Source organism: Artibeus jamaicensis, unplaced genomic scaffold (assembly GCF_021234435.1).
Source record: "Artibeus jamaicensis isolate MK-2021 breed Jamaican fruit bat unplaced genomic scaffold, CSHL_Jam_final contig_3126, whole genome shotgun sequence".
Lineage (NCBI taxonomy): Eukaryota > Metazoa > Chordata > Mammalia > Chiroptera > Phyllostomidae > Artibeus > Artibeus jamaicensis.
In genome coordinates this window covers 18,117,771-18,138,704 of record NW_026521723.1, presented here as the reverse complement: position 1 = coordinate 18,138,704, position 20,934 = coordinate 18,117,771, and the positions used below count along the sequence as shown (strand labels likewise).

The following is a 20,934-nucleotide window of genomic DNA, read 5'->3' as shown; positions in this document are numbered from 1 at the left end:
GCTAATGTTTCACTGAGAAGTACAACCTCAGGGCTGTAATTATAAGGAAAAGTAAGGTAAATAAGTAAAAGATTTATTATCACACTAAACATTATTTCATTGAAAGAAGCAGAAGAGGCAATCAATTACTTAGCAAGTGTATCTACTTGGTGTTGCAGGATGTCTCTAACAGTTTATATGGAAAAATCATGATTCAGAATAGCCCAACCACAGGGAATTATTTTATGTGTCTTGTCTAATATAGGTCAAGGTTTTCTCCATGAGAAGTTAAACACCCCTTCACTTCAAAGTTGTGTCCTTTGTCCCCTTCAGCTATTAGGGAAGCCAGAGCTCAGGCTTTGTAGTATGACACATACTCTGCATTCAGAATTAAAGCGAGGAGACAGAGACTCAGAGCACAGCCACTCACCTTCAGGAAGTAGTACTGCATGAACCTGACTAAACCTGCCAAAACAGAGGTGAAGCACATGGGCAAGGGCTGAGGTAAAGCAAGGCTGAGTGACTTTTGAGGAGACATACACAATACTATGTATAATACAGACATCTCTAATTTCAAGAGCACTCTCTTCCATCTGATAAACAACTATGAAGTTTCTTTAGTAAACATTATCTTAGGGAGAGGGTGGTCTATCTTCTGATTTTATAATACAATCTTGTTTCAGTGCAAACCTTAACATAAGTAATTTGTTCCTCCTTTCACTTTACCAACAAGCCTCAATGGAAGCTTTGCTCTTCCAGGTTAAATTTATCCGAGAAACACAAAAGGGTTTAAATTTAAAAGACCTATCAACATATTTCAACAAAATAACATAATAAGGAATAATCATCTTGTAGCCTGTTAGCTTTTTTTTTTGTAATGTAAGTGCCTGACATAAGCTTTTAATTGCCAAGGCATCCAGTTAAAGGACATCTATCTCCAATAAACTCACTGTCAACTACAAGACTAGATAAAGACCTGCACCACCCATGAGTTCCCTTATTTTTAGCTTTTTTAAAAATTGAATTTATTGGGGTGATGTTGGTTAATAAAATTATATAGGTTTCAGATATACAATGCTATAATCAATACATCATCTGTATATTGTATTGTATGTTTACCACTCACCCCAACTCAAGTCTACTTCCATCACCCTTTATCCCACCTTTACCTTCTTCTACTTCCCCCATTCCCTTGTTTTTTAAAAAGCTTAGGTTGATTTAGATAACTGACAATTTGACTAATGGTTTGTTTTTCCCTTTCTGCATTTTATTGCTCTTACATTTTAAATTTCCAATAAAGAGCTAAACTGCTAAATCCTACAGTCCCCACACTCAACCCCTAGAAAAGCAGAACCCCAGGTCCACAGGGTTGCTCTCCCTACCCATGACCTCACTTCTATTGCCCCAGGCATGCCCTTTGCCCTCCAGGACCTGTGAATAATAAACCTTCCTTGTGGAAGTTTCCTGGTGGTTGTTGCTGAGGTGTGTTTTGCAATCATAAAATACCCACAAGGGCCAGTCTAGCCACAATACTGACTCCAAAAGAGAGATGTCTGTGGGGTCTCACCTCAGACTCAGATGTTTGCCCCCAGGCATTTCTAGCCAATAGCATCTCTATCCATAGGCTGAAACCAGCACAAATCACATCTCAATATATGTAGAAAAGCATTTGAAACCATTAATAATTTAAAACTCTTAGGATATTAAAAATAAATGAAAACTTTTTAACTTCATAAAAGCAACCAACCAAAGACCTGAAGCAAACATCTTACTTAATGTTAAAATCTTGGAGGCATTTCTTTTGTGGTTTGAAACAAAATAAAGTTCCCATTAGAACCATTTGTATTCAACACTGCACTGAGTTCGTATGCAGCAAAATAAATACATATATAAAAATTATAAATATTGAAAGGAAGAAATAAAATGTTTCTATATTTCCTATACTCTTATATAGAGAATATTCCTGAAAAATCTAAGGATAGCTTTAAAAACAAAACATTCAATGATGTACTTGAATACAAAATAACAAAATCAATATTTTATATGCTAAAATTCAAGTATAAAATTGATTTTTAAATGTTAATCACAGGAGCAACAAAATCTATAAGGCACTTAAAATTAAGGTAGCAAAAGATATATAAGACTTTTGTGAAAAAAATTATAAAGGGATATAGAAAAACAAAAGCAAGCCAAGCTAAGTAAAAAGTAGGGCAAGTTGTGAGAATACAAAATAGTTTATTCTTGTTTTATTTATTAATTATTGTATTATTTTCCATACTAATAACTGTAAAACTACTTTTGCCCCACCCTCTATATTATGTTTATATCTTAATGATATATATTTTCTGTAAATTATTTGGCATCTCCAAGTTGCAAACAATATCCCAGCAGGGATATACGCAAAGCCTGATAAACTAATTCTAAATTTCATATAGTAGAATAAATGGTAGGAAAAAGCTAAGATAGAAAAGGGAGGAGGAGGAGGATCTATAAGATATCGAGGAATTTGTGAAGTTATTAAAATGTGTTATTAGTAAAAAAAATAAATATAGCCATGCAACACAGTAAAAAGCCCAGAAAAAGACCCACCCCAATATGGGAACTTGATATATGAGTGAGATGGCCTTCTACATCAGTGGAAATGGAACTGATTATTTCAACAAATTAATTATTTATGTGTAAAAATAAAAGTATACCCTTATCTCAAACCAAAGTAAAATAAACTATATATATATATATATATATATTAAAATCTAATTTTAAAATGGAAAGCCTTAAAACTAATAGAAAAAAATAGATTATATTTTTCCTCAGAAAAGGAAACATGACTAAGAAACAAAATGCAGGAGTCAAATTAAAACTGATAAAAATAATTAAAATAAAAAAACTTCTATGTGACAAAAGGCTACAGATGAAAAAACTGATCTATAAGAAGTCAAGGATTTATTAAAGGATATATGCTAGTACGTAATAGAGCCATAATTCAAACACATAGTTTCTGACTCTAATATTAATTTTTTTTAATTATACAATTAACACAAATTTTATTCCTTCATAAAACTTTGAACAACACAAGTAAAATAAGAATAATTTTGAACATTTTCCAATCTCCAGTATCCTCCCAAGATTTATACATATACTTTCAGGCATTCTACTTGGGTATTTGAATATACAAGTATAAATACAAATGCATTATTTAAGTGGTTTTACATTGTATTTACGGTTCCGCAACTTAAAAAAAAATGTAGCATTATGCTAAGTGAAGTAAGCTAGGTGGTGAAAGACAAATACCATATGATCTCACCTATAAGTGGAACCTAATCAACAAAACAAACAAGCAAGCAAAATAGAACCAGAGACATGGAAAAAAAGAACAAAATGACAGTAACTAGAGGGGAGAGGGGAGGAAGGAGGGGGATAATGGGGAAAAAAATAGGAAAGGTCATCAGGGAACATGTATAAAGGAACCATGGACAAAGACCCAGAGGTGGGGGTAGGGTGGGGAGGATTGAATATGGGAGGTGGAGGTGGGTAGGGTGGAGGAAAATAATGGGGGGGAAAATGGGGACAACCATGATTGAACAATTAAAAAAAGTATGGTTTAAAAAAATATGGCCTAAAGGACTTTCCATATCAATACAGCATTCAGTATATATACAAGCATTCATTTATTACCTATTAATAGATTTTTAGGTTGTTTTCAAAATGTTGCCCCTTGATCATATAAATAGGTTAGATATCAGAAATGGATTTTCCAGGTCATAATAAATACATGTTTTAAATGTTGATAATGCCAAATTGCCCATATTACTGATTCTAGATGCCCATTTCTCAATGCCTTTTCCATTACCTAATATTATTATTTTAATTTTTAATATTTTGCCACTCTGATTAGGAAGAAAACAGTATATTGCATTTCCTTAGTGATTACTAGTGAAGTTGTTTCCTCCTCACTACCACACCCTGCTCTCTTAAAGGTAAAAAAGGCAACCACACCTTCAGCTCTTAAACCCCTTTTCTAGTAGACTTACTCTTCTATGCTTCTAAATATATGTATATTGCCACTTCTTGTTTTATTAATTAGACATTACTTATTTTCTATTATGAAATAAAAGAATCTAGTAAAGTTCTTTACATATTTTGCATATTCATTATTTTCTTGCTGTATATGTAGCAAATACTGCCCCTACTTTGATGCTTGTCTCTTATCATGATTGTCTTGTTATTCTATAGTCCTTAAAGCTTTCAGGCTTTGTGTCTTGCCTGAGGATATCCTTATTCCACAGTAAGGCCCCATTTCCTACAGTTTCTTTCAAAACTTCTTGAGTTGTGATTTTAATATATATGTGTTTCCTCCTTCTAGAATTTATTTCTGAGTGGTATGAGGTAGAGGTCATACATACCATTTTGTTTAAAACAAATAGCCAACTGTCCAACACCATTTACTCAATAGTATATCATGTTCTAAAACAACTTCTCCAAAATGTACAAAATTCCCCCAAATGCCAGAACCATTTTTGAATATCCATTGGTCTTCTTTATACCCTTGAGCCAATATCACAATGTATTTCTTTTTTAAAAATGTCTTGACTATTCTTAAATATTTTCTTTTTCTTATGAATTTTAGAATTAACTTTTGAGTTCTTTAAAAATAAATAAATTCTGATAACGTCTGATTGGAATTATACCGTATTTATGGATAAATTTGAAGAAATCCAATATTCTTTCTACTGCCATGAGGCCAATTTGTTTTTCGGGTTCAATATTTATTAGGTTAGTTCAGTTTCTATCATTTAAAAATAAACAAAGAACCCAACCTAGACTAATTTATTCAAGTGTTTTTACACTTTATAGCCAAAATTATATATTGGAAGACATAATATTTACATGAAAGTGACACTTCAGACATTTTTATATTATTAACTTTGTTTCCTTATCATCAAAAGAAAATTATGAATAATCAAGGTAAATAGGACTATTTCTATAATCTAAGAACATTTTCTATATTATCGCCTACTTATAAGAATCAAGATTGGCTAATTTATGATTATTCAATATTGGTTACTTGTCATTATCAAAACTGAATAGCAGAGGCAAATGATTAACAAAACTAAAAACTATATTGTTAACTATAATTAAGTTCAAGCACAGATTATCCAAAAATTAAAATTGTTCCACGTGTTACACACCTTCTTCAACATTCTACAATTAAATATCAACTTTACCTTTAGATAAAACTAAAGACTTAATTTGGTACCATTATTAGAGTGAATAACTCATTCATTCATTTATTAATATTTGCTCACTCATTCATTCATTCAACATATTCTAATCTTAAATGACACTGAATGTCATGAACTGTGCTAGAGATGTTAGATATCAAATAGTAGTAAGAAATATCTTTATTCAAGAATGAAGAAAATAAATGCAAAAATAATGGTATTGGAATACTCACTTTCCCTTCATCTCTTGGGCTATCACTTAAATGTACAACTGGACCTGGATGAGTCTTTGTGGATCTGTTAAATCAATTTAAAAAAGTAATTAAAAAATAAACATTAAAACATCTTACCACTAGAGACAGGTACAAAGAAACTAAGATTATACTGGAATACACTTCCAATATTCTGGGGTTCAGTTTAAATTCATTTTGACTTTTGTGTTGTTTTTCTTTAAGATTACTTTTCTCTTTCCTATTAACGTTATTGAAGTAGGTGTGATTTTTTTAAAAATCAGGTTTAAAAACTTAGATCCACGTAACAATGGGATTCTTTATTATCTTATGTGTTTGTTGCCAAATCAGGGCCTCTGAAAATTTGAAATTAAACACATATTTATCCAAACAAAGGAAAACATACACAGCCACAAGAGTGATGCTGTAAACCTGTTTCAACCAAATGGAAAAGTTAATAATTTAAAATTTCATTTTGACATAAAATCTCTGATTTGTGCCTACAAAAAGTACAGAGGTTCCTTCTATTTAAAAGACAACTCTCTCTCTAGTGATAACCAGCATACAGAACACTAAACAACCAGGGAAACAAAGTTTTTTGGTTATGTTTCATTTATCTGGTTTCTAGGGTAATCAGTAACACATCATTATGAGTTTAAGAGCATATTGATAAAGAGATCTTTATTCTGTGAATATTTATTCACAGAATTTAAATTTATTCTACTATGATATCTGGCATGTTTATTTGATATTTCTTACTTTAACTTAGATCATTGTTAAATGTGATTGTGCCATGACTAAATATGACATGACCTGATATGACCACCGATTTCATACATCTCCACATTCTTTCTTCAATGACCTAAGTGCACCAGATTAATTTCATTATGATTATACTGACACAGTATAATTTATTTTAAAAAAACACATAAAATCTTCAAAGATTCTGTACAAAGCAATAAAGATTAAAATTTTAGAAACTCTTTGGATTCAGAGAAAAGTGACAAATTATGTAGCTCCAGATTCCCCAGATACTGACTCCCCTGAGTAACTCAAAGGAATAAATACAAAGTTATTAGATATTTTGTTAGTGCCTCTGTCCTAAATTTTCTCATCTGAAAATGGAGGTAGTTGTACTAACCCTACTGAAGGATTATGAGGATTAAAAGATATATATATATATAGCACCTAATATAATGCCAAAACATAGTATGTACTCGATAAATAGTATGTATTATGATTGTTGTAAATCATTGGAATAATAGAAATCAGAGTTACTATTTGCATTCTGGAATATATGCAGGCAGAAAGAAACTAAACAAGGTTTTATAAAAGTTTACAGAGCTTTTAACAGTTATATCACACATAAATGTAGTGTTTTATTATAGTATAAATGCCTCTGAGAAGGGACATTGTGCCTCAATTATCCTTGTGGAACTAATAATATCCAGCAAATCATAAACTCCTATCTCTCTCTTGGGTTTGATTGGAGCAACAAATACCAAAGTGTACTCCATGATAAACTAGTGAACATATAAGGCACTGCACAATGTTTCATATAAAAAAAAAGTTTGGGAAGCCCTGAATGGGGAAATTAAATGTTTTCTTTTTCTAAAGAACTTCTTAGGGCTATATTATGCAAATGAGCAATGCAAATGTTCAATATTTTCTAAAACTATTGATCAACAGAATCCTTTTTTGTTGATTATATTAAGGAAGTCACTGAAATATACTTTGAGAAACACTAGTTAGACCATTTGCAAGATTTCCATTCAAGTTCTCAGACTCCAGAAAACACTCAAGTTCAGAAAATAATCTAGCATTAAATCTCCACTATTTATAATGATTTCTATAATGATATAAGAAAATAATTTATTGTAAAAGATAAAACCCAGAAAATACCAAAAGTTCAAAGGAAAAATCTCTCATTATTTCAATACCTAGATACAAAATACATTTTGATGTATTTTTCTGATCTCTTCCCTAACATTAAACTTCTAAAAAAATCACCAAGCATTCCTTGCAAAACTTATGGCCATTAAAAGTTGACTTTAAAAATAAAAATAGCATCTGTACACTACAGATTCTGTAAATCCCACAAAAATTACATCAGGTAAAATTATCAATAAACTTAAACTCATATATATCTATCAAATAATGCCCAGTAATTCTTCTAAGTATCCTTATTTATTTCTCTTTCTCCCACTCACCACAATGGCTCTTGATAATTTCCTTCATGAACTTTCTGTTTCTATACCTTAAATATTGGTATTCTTTTGTCTTCTGTCCTAGACTGCCATCTATTCCGCTATTAGATGTGGTTATGAATTCAAGGGCCCATAGGAGCCAGGCAGGTATTTCAAATGAGTTAAATAGGCTGGATAAACTGGATAGCATATTACCCATCTAATAGCAATAAATATAACTCATTTCCAGTTAATCACTGACTGCCAGGCAAGAATGCTGGACTAGAATTGTCCCATCATGAACCTTTTTCATGAAAAGCTGAAAATCTGAATTTTTATCTCTATAACTTTTTAAATGTTACAAATTAATAATTCAGACATATTTAAATATTCTGATGGCCAAACAAAACATATCTGTGAATTGGTTCATTATCTAACTAGTTTGCTACCTCTTTCCTATAAACTCTTCATGAACAATCTTACCTATTCTCATGGTTTCAATGAGAATGAGAATTCTGTTCTCATTAACAATAAATAGTTAATAATTATAGAAGAATAAACTGTTTCACATACTCACAACAGTAAACCTACTTTTGCCCCACCCTGTTTACCACATCCTACCATTCTCCCATACAAATTTAGGTGAATGTTTTCTAAATACATACAATCGACCAACCTAAAATTGAACTCATTATTTTATTTCCAACCTATTCAATCTCTTGCATTCCTTCACTAAGTGGCACCCTAACCTATACACAGTTGCTTACACCAAACATCTGGGGGTCACTTTTAATTCCTCCCTATTATCTTTATATCTTCCCATAGTACCCAAGTCTTGCCACTTCTATCTTTTACTTCTTCACTATGTCAACTTATCTCTACTCCAAAATTCACCATCATAATATTCATGGAGAATACAGTCTTTTCTCATTTCTCCATACCTGCATTCAGAGTAATCTTCCAAAATGCAAATTTGATCCAGTCAATTCTCTGCTTAAAGCTTCTGACCTTAGAAAAAGTCCAAACTTCTCAAATTGTCTTATAAGACCTGTCATGTTATATACCCAGATTACTTCCTCAGTTTTACCTTTTGCTATCCTCTCCCCAAACCATTTCAACCAACTAAACTACTTAAAACTGGACATGGAACAAAAACTCTCTCACATTTCCATCCTTTCAGCCTCTGTTCCCACTTCCTGCAATACCCTCTTGCCTCCCCTCAGTTCTTCACTCATCTGACTGAAACTCATCCTTCAGATCTCAGCACAGATGTAACTTACTTCACAGATACTTCTGTGAGACCCCATGTCTTTATTAGGTGTCCTCATGGAATTGCCACACTAGAAATATATTTCTAGTACATTGTAATTGCCCTTTTACATAATCTCATCCTTATTAGAATGGAAGCCCCCAAGAAAGCAGAAATTATGTATTTACCATATCATACTACTCAATAAGTATGTATGAATGAGCAGTAGTTAAATATTTTTTAAAAACTTATATTTATGATTTAATTCAGGATTTCATGTTCACATTTTAATATGTAGAAAAACATAAGTTACCTTTTTTAAAGAGCTAGGGCTACCCTACAGAAACAGCTATTTCTGTGCTAAAAACTAGAATATATTTTCCCACAGAAATATTTTTAATGTTAGTTTTGTTCTATAATACTATTTTGTGAGATGTTCTACAGATGAGATCAGGTGTGTTCAAGGTGGTATGGCTATAGGTGAGATATTCTACAAACATTACTGTTTATATGGAAAGTGTCTTCCAATTTCCAAATCATCAATATATTTTCTTTTTTGAGAATTAAATATAATTACAATTGGGAGACTTTACAAAAATAAAAACATGGTGAATAACAAACATCAAATAAAAAAGGATTTCAAGTAAGGACTTCAAAATAATTTCACATATCTCTTAAAGGCAATTCTGCAATTGTCATATTTAGAAAATGCATTGTTAAAATTTGTGTCTAAAATTCTATTGTAGCCCTGGCTGGTGTAGTTCAGTGGATTGAACGCGGGCCTGCGAACCAAAAGATCGCCGTTCGACTCCCAGTCAGGGCACATGCCTGAGTTGCAGGCCAGTTCCTAGCAGGGGCCAGTTCCCAGCAGGGGACGCACCAGAAGCAACCATACACTGATGTTTCTCCTCTTCTCTCCTTCCCTTCCCTTCTAAAGATAAATAAATAAAAATTAAAAATAAATAAAAATAAAATTCTATGGTAAAATAACTTTTTAATTAAACGTATTTTTATTGTCCCATATACTCGACATATAACAGTAAGTAGCATGCATTTTCTTCCGTGTCTCAAGAGGTAGAGAGCATTTAAAAGACTCTGGGAGATTGGAAGTCAGTATTTAAAATTGTATCCAGGTTTTACTGTATATGCCTAGAAAGCAAAGATTCTATATATATATTTTTAAATGGTTATGTATTACATTGTATTAATCAGGCACTTGATTACTTAAAAACTCATATTCTTTATCTTAACTAAAATTTGGCTAGCCTGTATTTATGTTTGACAGCTTTATTGTCACTTTGGATAAATAAATAACATTATTTCATAATGATATATAATCTTTTGGTCAAATATGTTTGACAACTTTCCCAGGGTTCAACTTTTAAGAGACTTTTCTTGACCTAAAATTGGCTTTGAGTCATTCCAAAGCATCCCTGGAATGCCTCGGGGATTTGTTCTTTCTCCTTATGAACAAGAAATTTTGAACTAATTAGACCTACTTGATATGCTTAAAGTACATGGGAAGCTTTGTCAAATAAAGAAATAATAACTATGTTCTATTTGTATACACATATTTTATTATTAAAATGAATGTTGTCGAGCTTATATAAAAATCTCCAGGACTCTTAAAAAATAAAATAAAATTATGTTTATAAAAAATGAAAATACCCTTTTGGAAATCTAGTGAGTAAACCAAAAAACAGTTAGGATGTGAATATTTCATGGACATTTTCAGAGGTATGCACAACTCTTTAAAACAATGGATTCATATAGATGTTAGATTCTATTCTGATGCCAAGTTACATGTGTAGGATCATATTATGAAAAATAAAAGTACTTTATTTTACTTTAATTTTTCCTGAATTTCCCCTCCTTTATAATATACATTTTAAAACTCTTCATTAGTCCTAAAATCATAATGTATAGATTATATAGCTATAAATAGGCAGAGTGTAAGTCACTATTTCAGGTAGTATTAATTTGGATTAAGAAAAGGATTTGTTAAGTAAATGAATGTGGAAACAACACTGAAAAAGTGATAAAATATTTTACCTGTTCAGATAATTAACTCTTCTTAATTATTTTACCATCATTCAACTGAACACAAATAATACATCTGTTATGATTTATTACTATTAAATTTTATAAAAGTTCTATAATTGGATCTCTCAGGTTTACTTGTGTTTTTATCGTATCCTAAAACAATACTATGAAAACAAGCATTAATAAATAAGAGATATTTAAGAGATATGTGAAATTATTTTGAAATACTTTTTTTTTTTTAAAGATTTTTATTTATTTATCTTTAGAGGGGAAGGGAAGGAGAGAGGGAGAGAAACATCAATGTATGGTTGCCTTTGGGGAACCAGAAAGGGTGGGGATCGAACCATGGCGCGCCAACCACTGAGAACCAGCCAGGTGAAATACTTTTTAAATACAATGTTTGTTGTCAGTCTGTCTATTGCTATTATAGGACTAAGATTATAGGGCAAAAACCCATTACCAAATAGTTAAAAAAAGTAAATATCTTTTTTGGTGGAGACATAATTGTTTATAGGAGAAATGTCTTTAAAAATACACATAATGATAAAATATATGTAATAAAAATAGCTATAACAAATATAATTACAAATGAAAACTGTAAGTCAACACTGTCATACCAACTCTTCGGTTATGTCAGTCATTTAGTAGCCACTCTGTAGAAAGTGCCAAAATAAACCACGTGAGAAGAGAAAGAAAAGAGCAATAAACAAAAATTCTGCCTTGAAGCATCTCTTAATCTAATGACAGAGAAAAAATTGTCATTTATAAAAAACTCACTAAGACATAATACAAAAAGAATATTGCAATAAGACTATAACTAGAAACAATCCTCCTTATTAAGTAATATATGTGTAGGTTGAAACACTGGCAGTATGGAACAGTCAAGGGTCAAACTTTATGAAAATAGTCTGTTTTAATCAGTGTTTTGGGGAAGAATAATTTATGCACTTATGAGAGAATATGAGAGAATGAGCCAGATTCAAGTCAAAACTTTATCATATAAAGGAACGAATAATGCATAGAGCATAAACATTTATTAAAGAAAAATTGTTTTTCTAATTAACCAGGACACTTATCTGTGCATATACTAGAAATAGATGGCTTAGAATTCCATGAAGTTTCATATGTGGGGGATTTCATATTTTATACCTGCAGAAATGTAAATATCAGTATCAAAGTAGTCATTACCATCAACCACATACCAAACAGCTATATACATCACAACATAAAAATACTAATAAACTGATTCTACTTTGAGCGCCAAAAAATACGTTAATGAGGCAAATGAAGAATAAGCTATCAATATTTAAAAAGTAGGTTTACAGTTGTTCATATGGAAAATACAATAATTAATTATTAATAATTCAAGAATAGACTGCTTTGCATACTCACAACTGTACACCTACTTTTGTCCCATCCTGTATGGGACCTGATCATGATTATTCTTACATAAAACTAACTGTAGCCACAATCCTTTGCCATTCTCAATGGAGTAGCTAAATTTGAATGTAAAGAATGTGATGAATTGCCATGTGTAACTTTTAGAATTAATATTTTATCATCAAATATGGCACATATATACTTATTTACAGTATTTGGAAAATCTAAAATTAGCATGTGTTAATACTACAATATTTATTGTAAAAAGCCTTTATGTTTTCAAATTATTTTGAATTTTCACTCATATTAATCATAAATTAGTTTTAAAGTTTCAAATAACTGCAACTTTATATATGTTACAAGCCATAAGAAATATTTAAGCTAAATAAAGTAATACTCAAGTTTACACTTACAGTTCAATTGCCTTGTTCCACATGATAACATATCCAGAAAGAATGAAAGATTCAATATTTACAATATGTGTATTTCCTCTTTCTGTTCCAACATAGAGCCATTTACTCTGGAAAGGTAGATGACAGTAAGTAATTCTGAAAGAAAGAAAATTAAAATTAAAATATCTAAATTTATGTCAAATCAGCATTATATTTTCTTCACACTTATTATGTAGTGACAGCTATATAAATAATAAAATGTACTATGTACTCAAGCAGCATTTAGTTATTAGTGAGGACATAAGATAAATAACAATATATTATTAAAAACCATAATGATAATACACATTATTAAATAAGTATCTATGCCCTGGCTGGTGTGGCTCAGTGAATTGAGAGCCAGCCTGTGAATCAAAGGGTTACTGGTTCAATTTCCAGTCACAGCACATGCCTGGGTTGCCAGCCAGGTCCTCAGTAGGGGGCCTGTGAGAGGCAACCACACATTGATATTTCTCTCCCCCTTTTTGTCCTTCCCTTCTTCTCACTCTAAAAATAAATAAATAAAATCTTTTTAAAAATAAATATCTAACATAGGCACTAATATTTCTCATTCTGAAAATAGCACTACATGACAGACATATACTTCTGTTTTACAAAGAAGAAACTGAAGTAAAGAATTTTTATTTTTTCCAGCCAAGATGGAGGCATAGGAAGATATGCTTTGCTACCTTGAACAACCCAAAGGACAACCACCAATTCAGAAGCAAAAAACAATGAGAACTGCCAGAAAATTGAACTGTATGGAAATCTGATAACCAAGGAGTTAAAGAAGAAATATTCATCCACACTGGTAGGAGGGGTAGAGACAGGCAGCCAGAGTAAAGAGGACTCACAGCAAGGCAGCAGTTGGCAGACAGGGCAGTCCACATTCACTTGTGGATAAACTGGGAGGAACAGCTGGGGAGAGAGAGACCGCACAACCCAGGGTTCCACAGCAGAGAAATTAAGCTTCAAAACCTCTGGCTGTAAAAAGCTATGGGGGTTCTGGAGCTGGAAGAAACTCCTAGTCTCACAGGAGAGTATGTTAGAGGGATCCACAGGATCCTAAAATCTACACAAACCTACCCACTGGGAATCAGCACCAGAAGGGTCCAATTCACTTGTGGGTAGTGGGGGAAGTGACTGAAAGCCTGGCTCTCAGGGTGAGAGCCAGGCAAGCAGCATTGTTCCCTTTATGACCCCTCCCCCACATACAGCACTACAACCCAGCAACGTGGGTTGCCCTGCCCTGGTGAATACCCAAGGCTCCACTCCTTACAATGTAACAGGTGCACCCAGACAAAGAAATATGGTACAAATGATAGAATAGAACAAAGACTCAGAAAAACAACTAAGCAACAAGGAGACAACCTATCAGATTCAGAGTTCAAAACACTGGTAACCAAGATGCTCAAAGAAATGACTCAGTATGGATACAAAACAAAGGAAGAAGTGAAAGCTATACAAAGTGAAATAAAAAAATATATACAGGGAACCAATAGTGAAGGGAAGGAAACCAGGACTCAAATCAATGATTTAGAACAAAAGGAAGAAATAAACATTCAACTGGAAGAGAATGAGCAAATAAGAATTCAAAAACAATGAGTAGAGCCTTAAGAACATCCGAGACAACTTTAAACATTACAACATCTGAATCATAGGTTTGCCAGAAGGAAAAGGTGAGGAGCAAGAAATTGAAAATTTATTTGGAAAAAATAATGAAGAAAAACTTCTCCAATCTGGCAAAGGAAATACATATGCAAGTCCAGGAAGCTCAGAGAGTCCCAAAGAAATTGGACCCAAGAAGGAACACACCAAGACATGTCATAATTCCCTAAAATCAAAGATTAAGGGGGCAGTTAAGAATAGTATAGCAAATTGAGGACCCAAGAACATATATGTAAGACCCACAGACATGAACTAAGCAGTGGGGGCAATGCTGAAAGGTGATGTTGGGGTGGTGCAGGGTGGAGGGGAATAAAGGGGAGAAAAAATGGGATAACTGTAATAGTGTGATCAATAAAATATGCTTTAAAAAGAATTTTTATTTTTTACTTATAATAAAAAATTTTTATTTTTATTTTTATTTTCAATGCTGGCAGCAAAGCGGCAAAACTGCAATTAACATTTATTCTTGTTTAGTTGCAAAATTACAATCTTTCTATGAAGGTACATTGTTTGCTTCTTATTTTTTCAGTAATGTTCAGTTCAAATATAAATTAGGTAAATTTGAAACAAAAATTTCAGAGTTGTCATAGACTTTGTAGTTCTGTCTACTTATGATAAATTATCTACTGTTTATTCAGATGCTTGGCATCTAAGTAGTATAAAGAAAACTTGTAAGGTTAGAGATCCACATAATATGACTTTTTTTTTTGCTGTTGTTCTGCCTCATCTTCACAGGGGGCTTTCTGATCAATTCTGGGAGCTTATTCCATAACCAGAGAAACCATGACTACTACATATGAAATCTGGAAATTTAACAGTCTTCTCTTCATAACATTATCACTCTTACTAGGTTAGCCTACTTATGCTCTTTAATCACTGTTAAAAAAAACAGGAATAAGTTCACAGTAATCCCTTGCCAAACTTGTTACTGAATTATAATATTTCCTGAAGTTTACAGAGAAAAGGAGCTAGTAAATTGTTGAAAGAACTAGATGTAACTCTGATGCCAGAGAAACAGACCAATTAGAAAAATGCAAATGGTCAATTTCCAACAAGATTTCATCATGTACCTATTATTTTTCATTTCTTATTGTTGAATTTATTCTTGCACATGGCATAAGAAGGCAGTCTTTCATTTTTCTGCATGTATCTATCCAATTTTACTGATACCATTGATTGAATAAACTATCTTTAGTCCATTGTATGAGCTTGCTTTCTCTGTCAAATATTAATTGACTATAAAGGTGTTGGTTTATTTCTGGGCTCTCTATTCTGTTCCATTGGTTTAAGTGTCAATGTTATGTGCCAGTACCATGCTGTTTTGATTACTATGGCTGTATAGTATAGTTTGATATTAGGTAGCATGGTTACTACAATTTTGTTATTTCTCAAGATTGCTGTTGCTATACAGCACAACCTTTTATGGTTCCATATACATTTTTGAAATTTTTGTTCTAGTTCTATGAAACACACCATTGGTATCTTGATAGAAATTACACTGAGTCTATAGATTGATTTGGGTAGTATGAACGTTTTAATGATGCTAATTCTTCCTATCCATGAACATGGTATGTGCTTCCACTTATTTGTATCTTCATTTATTTCTCTCTTCAGTGTCTTGTAATTTTCCAAGGACAGGTCTTTTACGCCCTTGGTTAGATTTATTCCTAGGTATTTTATTAGTTTTGAAGCAATTGTGAATAGGACTGTTTTCTTAATTTCCCTTTCTAATATTTCATTTTTGACATATAAAAGTCCAACTGATTTCAGGATATTAATTTTATATCCTGCTACTTTTTTGAATTCATCTATCAGTTCTACTAGTTTCATGGTGGAATATTTGGGTTCTCTATGTACAGTATCATGCCATCTGCAAATAAAGACAGTGTTACTTCTAACTTTCTAATTTGCATGCCTTTTATTTCTTCTGTCTGATTGCTGTGGATAGGACTTGCAGTACTATGCTGAATAAGAGAGGTGAACACAGACAACCCAGTTTTGTTCCCAATCTTAAGGCAAATGCTTGCAGTTTTTGCCAATTACGTATGATGCAGGCAATGGGTTTGTCATTCATGGCCTTTATTACTTTTAGGTATATTCCCTCAATTCCCACTTTGCTGAGAGGTTTTTTTTTTATCATAATGGGTGCTGGATTTTATCAAATCCTTTATCTTTACTAATCATGTGATTTTTATCCTTCATTTTGCTTATGTAGTATATCATATTTACTGATTTGTGAATAGTGTAGCAAACTTGAATACCCAGAATAAACCCAACTTGGTGGATAATCTTTTTGATGTATTGCTGTATTCAGTTTGCTAATATTTTGTTTATGGCATTCATCAGGGGTATTAGTTTATAATTTTCTTTTTTTGTAGTGTTTTTATATGGTTTTGGAATTAAGATTATGCTGGCCTCATAAGGTGAACTTGAGAGTCTTTCCTCCTCTTAAATTTTTTGGATAGTTTGAGAAGAAGAGGTGCTATTTCTTTTTGGAATGTTTGGTAAAACTCTCCTGTGAAGGCTTCTGGTCCAGGGCTATTGTTTGTTGGGAGTTTTTTTATTACTACTGCAATTTCACTAGGTGTAATCTGTCTATTCAGATTCTCTTATTCTTCCTGATTTAGTTGCAAAGATTGTGTATTTCTAGAAATTTATCCCTTTTGTCCAGATGTCCAATTTGTTGGTATATAGTTTTTTGTAACATTTTCTTGCAGTCTACTGTATCTCTTTGGTGTCAGTTGTTACTTCTCCTTTTTCATTTCTGATTTTGTTTGGGTCTTCTCTCTTTTACTCTGGATGAGTCTGGTCAAAGGTCCATCAATTTTGTTTATCTTTTCAATGAACCAGCTCCTGGATTCATTTATCCTTTAAATTTTGTTTTCAGTTTCTGTGGCATTTATTTCTGTTCTAAACCTGATTATTACCTCCCTTCTACCCACTCTGAGCTTTGTTTGTTATTCTTTTTCTAGTCACTTAGATGTAGGGTTATGATATTTATTTAAGTTTTTCTTGTTTCTTAAGATAGACCTGTAATGTTGTGACTTTTCCTCTTAGGACTGCTTAAGCTGTGTCCCACATTTAGGGTTATTGGGTTCTCATTTTCATTTGTTTTGAGGTATCTTTTGATTTCTTCTTTGATATCATTGTTGACCTCTTCATTGCTTGACCTAATCCCTATAAAAAATCTTGGAGGAATTCAAGAAAGATATAGAGAGCAAAACACATATAGAAGGGATTTTAACATCTCACTGTCAAAAATGGATAGATCTTCCAAACAAAATATCAAAAAAATATTGCATCACTGAACAATGCCCTAGATCAAATGGACTTCACTGATATATATAGCGAGCCTTTCATCCCAAATAAGCAACATACCCATTCTTTTCAAATGCACATGAAGCATTTTCTTTTTTTATTTTATTTTTTATTTTAAATATATTTTATTAACTATGCCATTATAGTTGTTCTATTTCCCCCCTTCATTGTCCTCCACCCTGTACACCCCCTCCTCCACCATTACCCCCCCTTTTGTTTATGACCACGTGTCTCAAGTTCTTTAGATTCTATATTTCCCATACTATTCTTGCCCTCCTCCCTATTTCCTACCTACCATCTATGCTACTTACTTTCTGTACCTTCTCCCCCTTCTCCTTCTCCTACTCCCCTGTTGCTAACCCTCCATGTGATCTTCATTTCTATGGTTCTGCTCCTGCTCTAGCTGTCCTCTTAGTTTGCTTTTGTTTTAGGTGTGGTTGTTAATAACTGTGAGTTTGCTGTCCTTTCATTGTTCATCTTTTTTTATCTTCTTTTTCTTAGGTAAGTCCCTTTAACATTTCATATAATAAGGGCTTGGTGATGATGAACTCCTTGAATTTGGTCTTATCTGAGAAGCACTTTATCTGTCCTTCCATTCTAAATGAAAGCTTTGCTGGATAGAGCAATCTTGGATGTAGGTCTTTGGATTTCATGACTTGGAATACTTCTTTCCAGCCCCTTCTTGCCTGTAAGGTCTCTTTTGAGAAATCCAATGACAGTCTGATGGGAACTCCTTTGTAGGTGACTGTCCCCTCATATCTTGCTGCTTCTAGGATTCTCTCCTTCATTTGAATCTTGGCTAATATGATGATGATGTGCCTTGGTGTGTTCCTTCTTGGGTCCAACTTCTTTGGGACTATCTGAGCTTCCTGGATTTCCTGGAAGTCTATTGCCTTTGCCAGATCGGGGAAGTTCTCCTTTATTATTTGTTCAAATAAGTTTTCCACTGGTGACTGTTCCTCTTCCCCTTCTGGTACCCCTATAATTCAGATGTTGGAACGTTCAAAGGTGTCCTGGAGGTTCCTAAGCCTCTCCTCATTTTTTTGAATTCTTGTTTCTTCATCCTTTTTTGTTTGGTCATTTTTTTCCTCCTTCTGGTCCACTCCTTTGATTCGAATCCCAGTTTCCTTTCCATTACTATTGGTTTCCTGTGCATTTCCCTTCATTTCAATTAGTTTAGCCTTCATATGTTCCTCTAATTTGTGACTAAAATCAACCAATCTGTGAGCATCCTGATCACCAGTGTTTTGAACTGTGCATCTGAAAGTTTGGCTATTTCTTCATTGCTTAGATTTATCGGCTCTGGGGCTATGAGTTGTTCTTGAGCCATGTTTTGATTTGTTTGTGCCTGTTACATATGAGGAGAGGAGCCTTTAGTGTTCACCAGGGCAGGGCCACCCAGGTCACTAGTTTGTGATGCTGTATGTGTGGGCAGGGTCAGAGAGGGACAATGGCCATTCCCTCTGCCACTTCCTGCTGCTGGGGCCTGCGCAGTCCATCTCACTGCTAGCTCCTTCACCGGTTTATCTGCACGCAAATGTGTGACTCTGATCAGCCCTCAGTGGGTCCAAAGCCTTTCACCCTCAGTGGATCTGCCCTCTTCTCCACACCTGGGATCCACCCACGGCTGCTGGCGCACCTGGGTCGCATGGCCGGGTCATTCTGGTGGATATTTCCTGCCTGATCCTGCTCTCTCTGCCCCTCCTACTGGTTTGGCTGAAGGGTTCGTTGTTGTCAGACTTCCATGTAGTTCAATTTTCTGTGGTTTGGCTGCATTTTTGTTGCTAAAACTTTGTTGTTTTTAAACTTAGTTGTGGAAGAAGGTGCAGTGCTTCCACCTATGCCTCCATCTTGGCGGAAGTCTATACATGAAGCATTTTCAAAGATAGACTACATGACAGGACACAAAACAAGCATCAATGAATTCAAGAAAGCTAAAATCTTGCAAAGCATTTTCTCAGACCACCAGGACCTGAAACAAGAAACCAACCTCAAGGAAAAAACTCAAAATCACTAAAAATCATGGAGATTGAATAGCATGCTATTTAACAATGAATGGGTCAAGAATGAGATCAAGGAAGAAATCAAAAAGTTTCTGGGAACAAATTAAAATGAACACACAACAGTCCAAAACATATGCAGCACAGCAAATACAGTGCTGAGACAGGAATTCATAGAGAAATACAGGTCTACCTAATAAAGATAAAAACATTTCAAATGCACAGCCTAACCCTACATATACAAGAACTGGAGGAACAACAACAAGCAAAGCCCAGAGCAAGTAGAAGGAAAAAGATAACTAAGATCAGAGCAGAATTAAACAACATACAGACTAAAAGAACAATTCAAAGGGTCAGTAAATTCAGGAGCTGGTTCTTTGAAAAGATAAACAAAATAGACAAGCCTTTAAGTAGATCCATCAAGAAAAAAGAGAGGATGCAAATTAATAAAATCAGAAATGAAAGAAGAGAGATTACAATTGATACTACAGAAACACAAAAGATTGTAAGAAATTACTACTAAGAACTATATGGCAAGAAATTTGAAAACTGGGTGAAATGGACAAATTTCTAGAAAAATATAATGTCCCCAAACTGAGTGAAAAACAAGCAGAATAGACTTGTAACAGCTAGTGAAATCCAAGCACTAATCAAAAGACTCTCAGCACACAAAAGCCCTGGACCAAATGTTTACACAGGAGAATTTTATAAAACATTTAAGGAAGAGTTAACACTTATCCTTCCCATACTATAAAAAAATCCAGGAAGAGGGAAGATCCCAAATTCATTTTATGAAGCTAGCATCATCCTAATTCCAAAACCACATAAAGACGCAATAACAAAGAAAACTACACACCAATATCACTGATGAACATAGATGCTAAAATCCTCAACAAAATATTAGCAAACCACATCTAGCAATACATTAAAAAAGATCATACACCATGAACAAGTGGGGTTCACCTCAGGGATACAAGGATGGTATAATATTTGTAAATCAATAAACATAATATATCACATTAACAAAAGGAAAGACAAAAATCACATGATCACTTCAAAGGATGCAGAAAAAGGAATTCATAAGGTAAAGCACCCATTTACAATAAAAATACTCAGCAAAGTGGGAATAGAGGGAACATACCTCAACATAATAAAGGCCATATACAAAAAACCTAGAGCCAACTCACACTCAACAGGCAAAAATTACAAGCTTTCCCACTAAGATCAG

At 33.3% G+C, this 20,934-nt stretch overlaps 1 protein-coding gene across 3 annotated transcripts in view; it reads right to left on the bottom strand.

Moving 5' to 3' along the window:
• STXBP5L (syntaxin binding protein 5L) overlaps positions 1 to 20,934 on the bottom strand; it is a 348,094-nt gene that overhangs the window by 258,623 nt on the left and 68,537 nt on the right. For all 3 annotated transcript variants that reach the window (XM_053663152.1, XM_053663154.1, XM_053663153.1), the window contains exons 6-7: positions 12,703 to 12,837; positions 5,435 to 5,498 (exon numbers count right to left, since the gene is read on the bottom strand). In XM_053663152.1, coding sequence (XP_053519127.1) covers positions 5,435 to 5,498; positions 12,703 to 12,837 — 199 coding nt within the window. The remainder of the gene's footprint in view (positions 1 to 5,434; positions 5,499 to 12,702; positions 12,838 to 20,934) is intronic.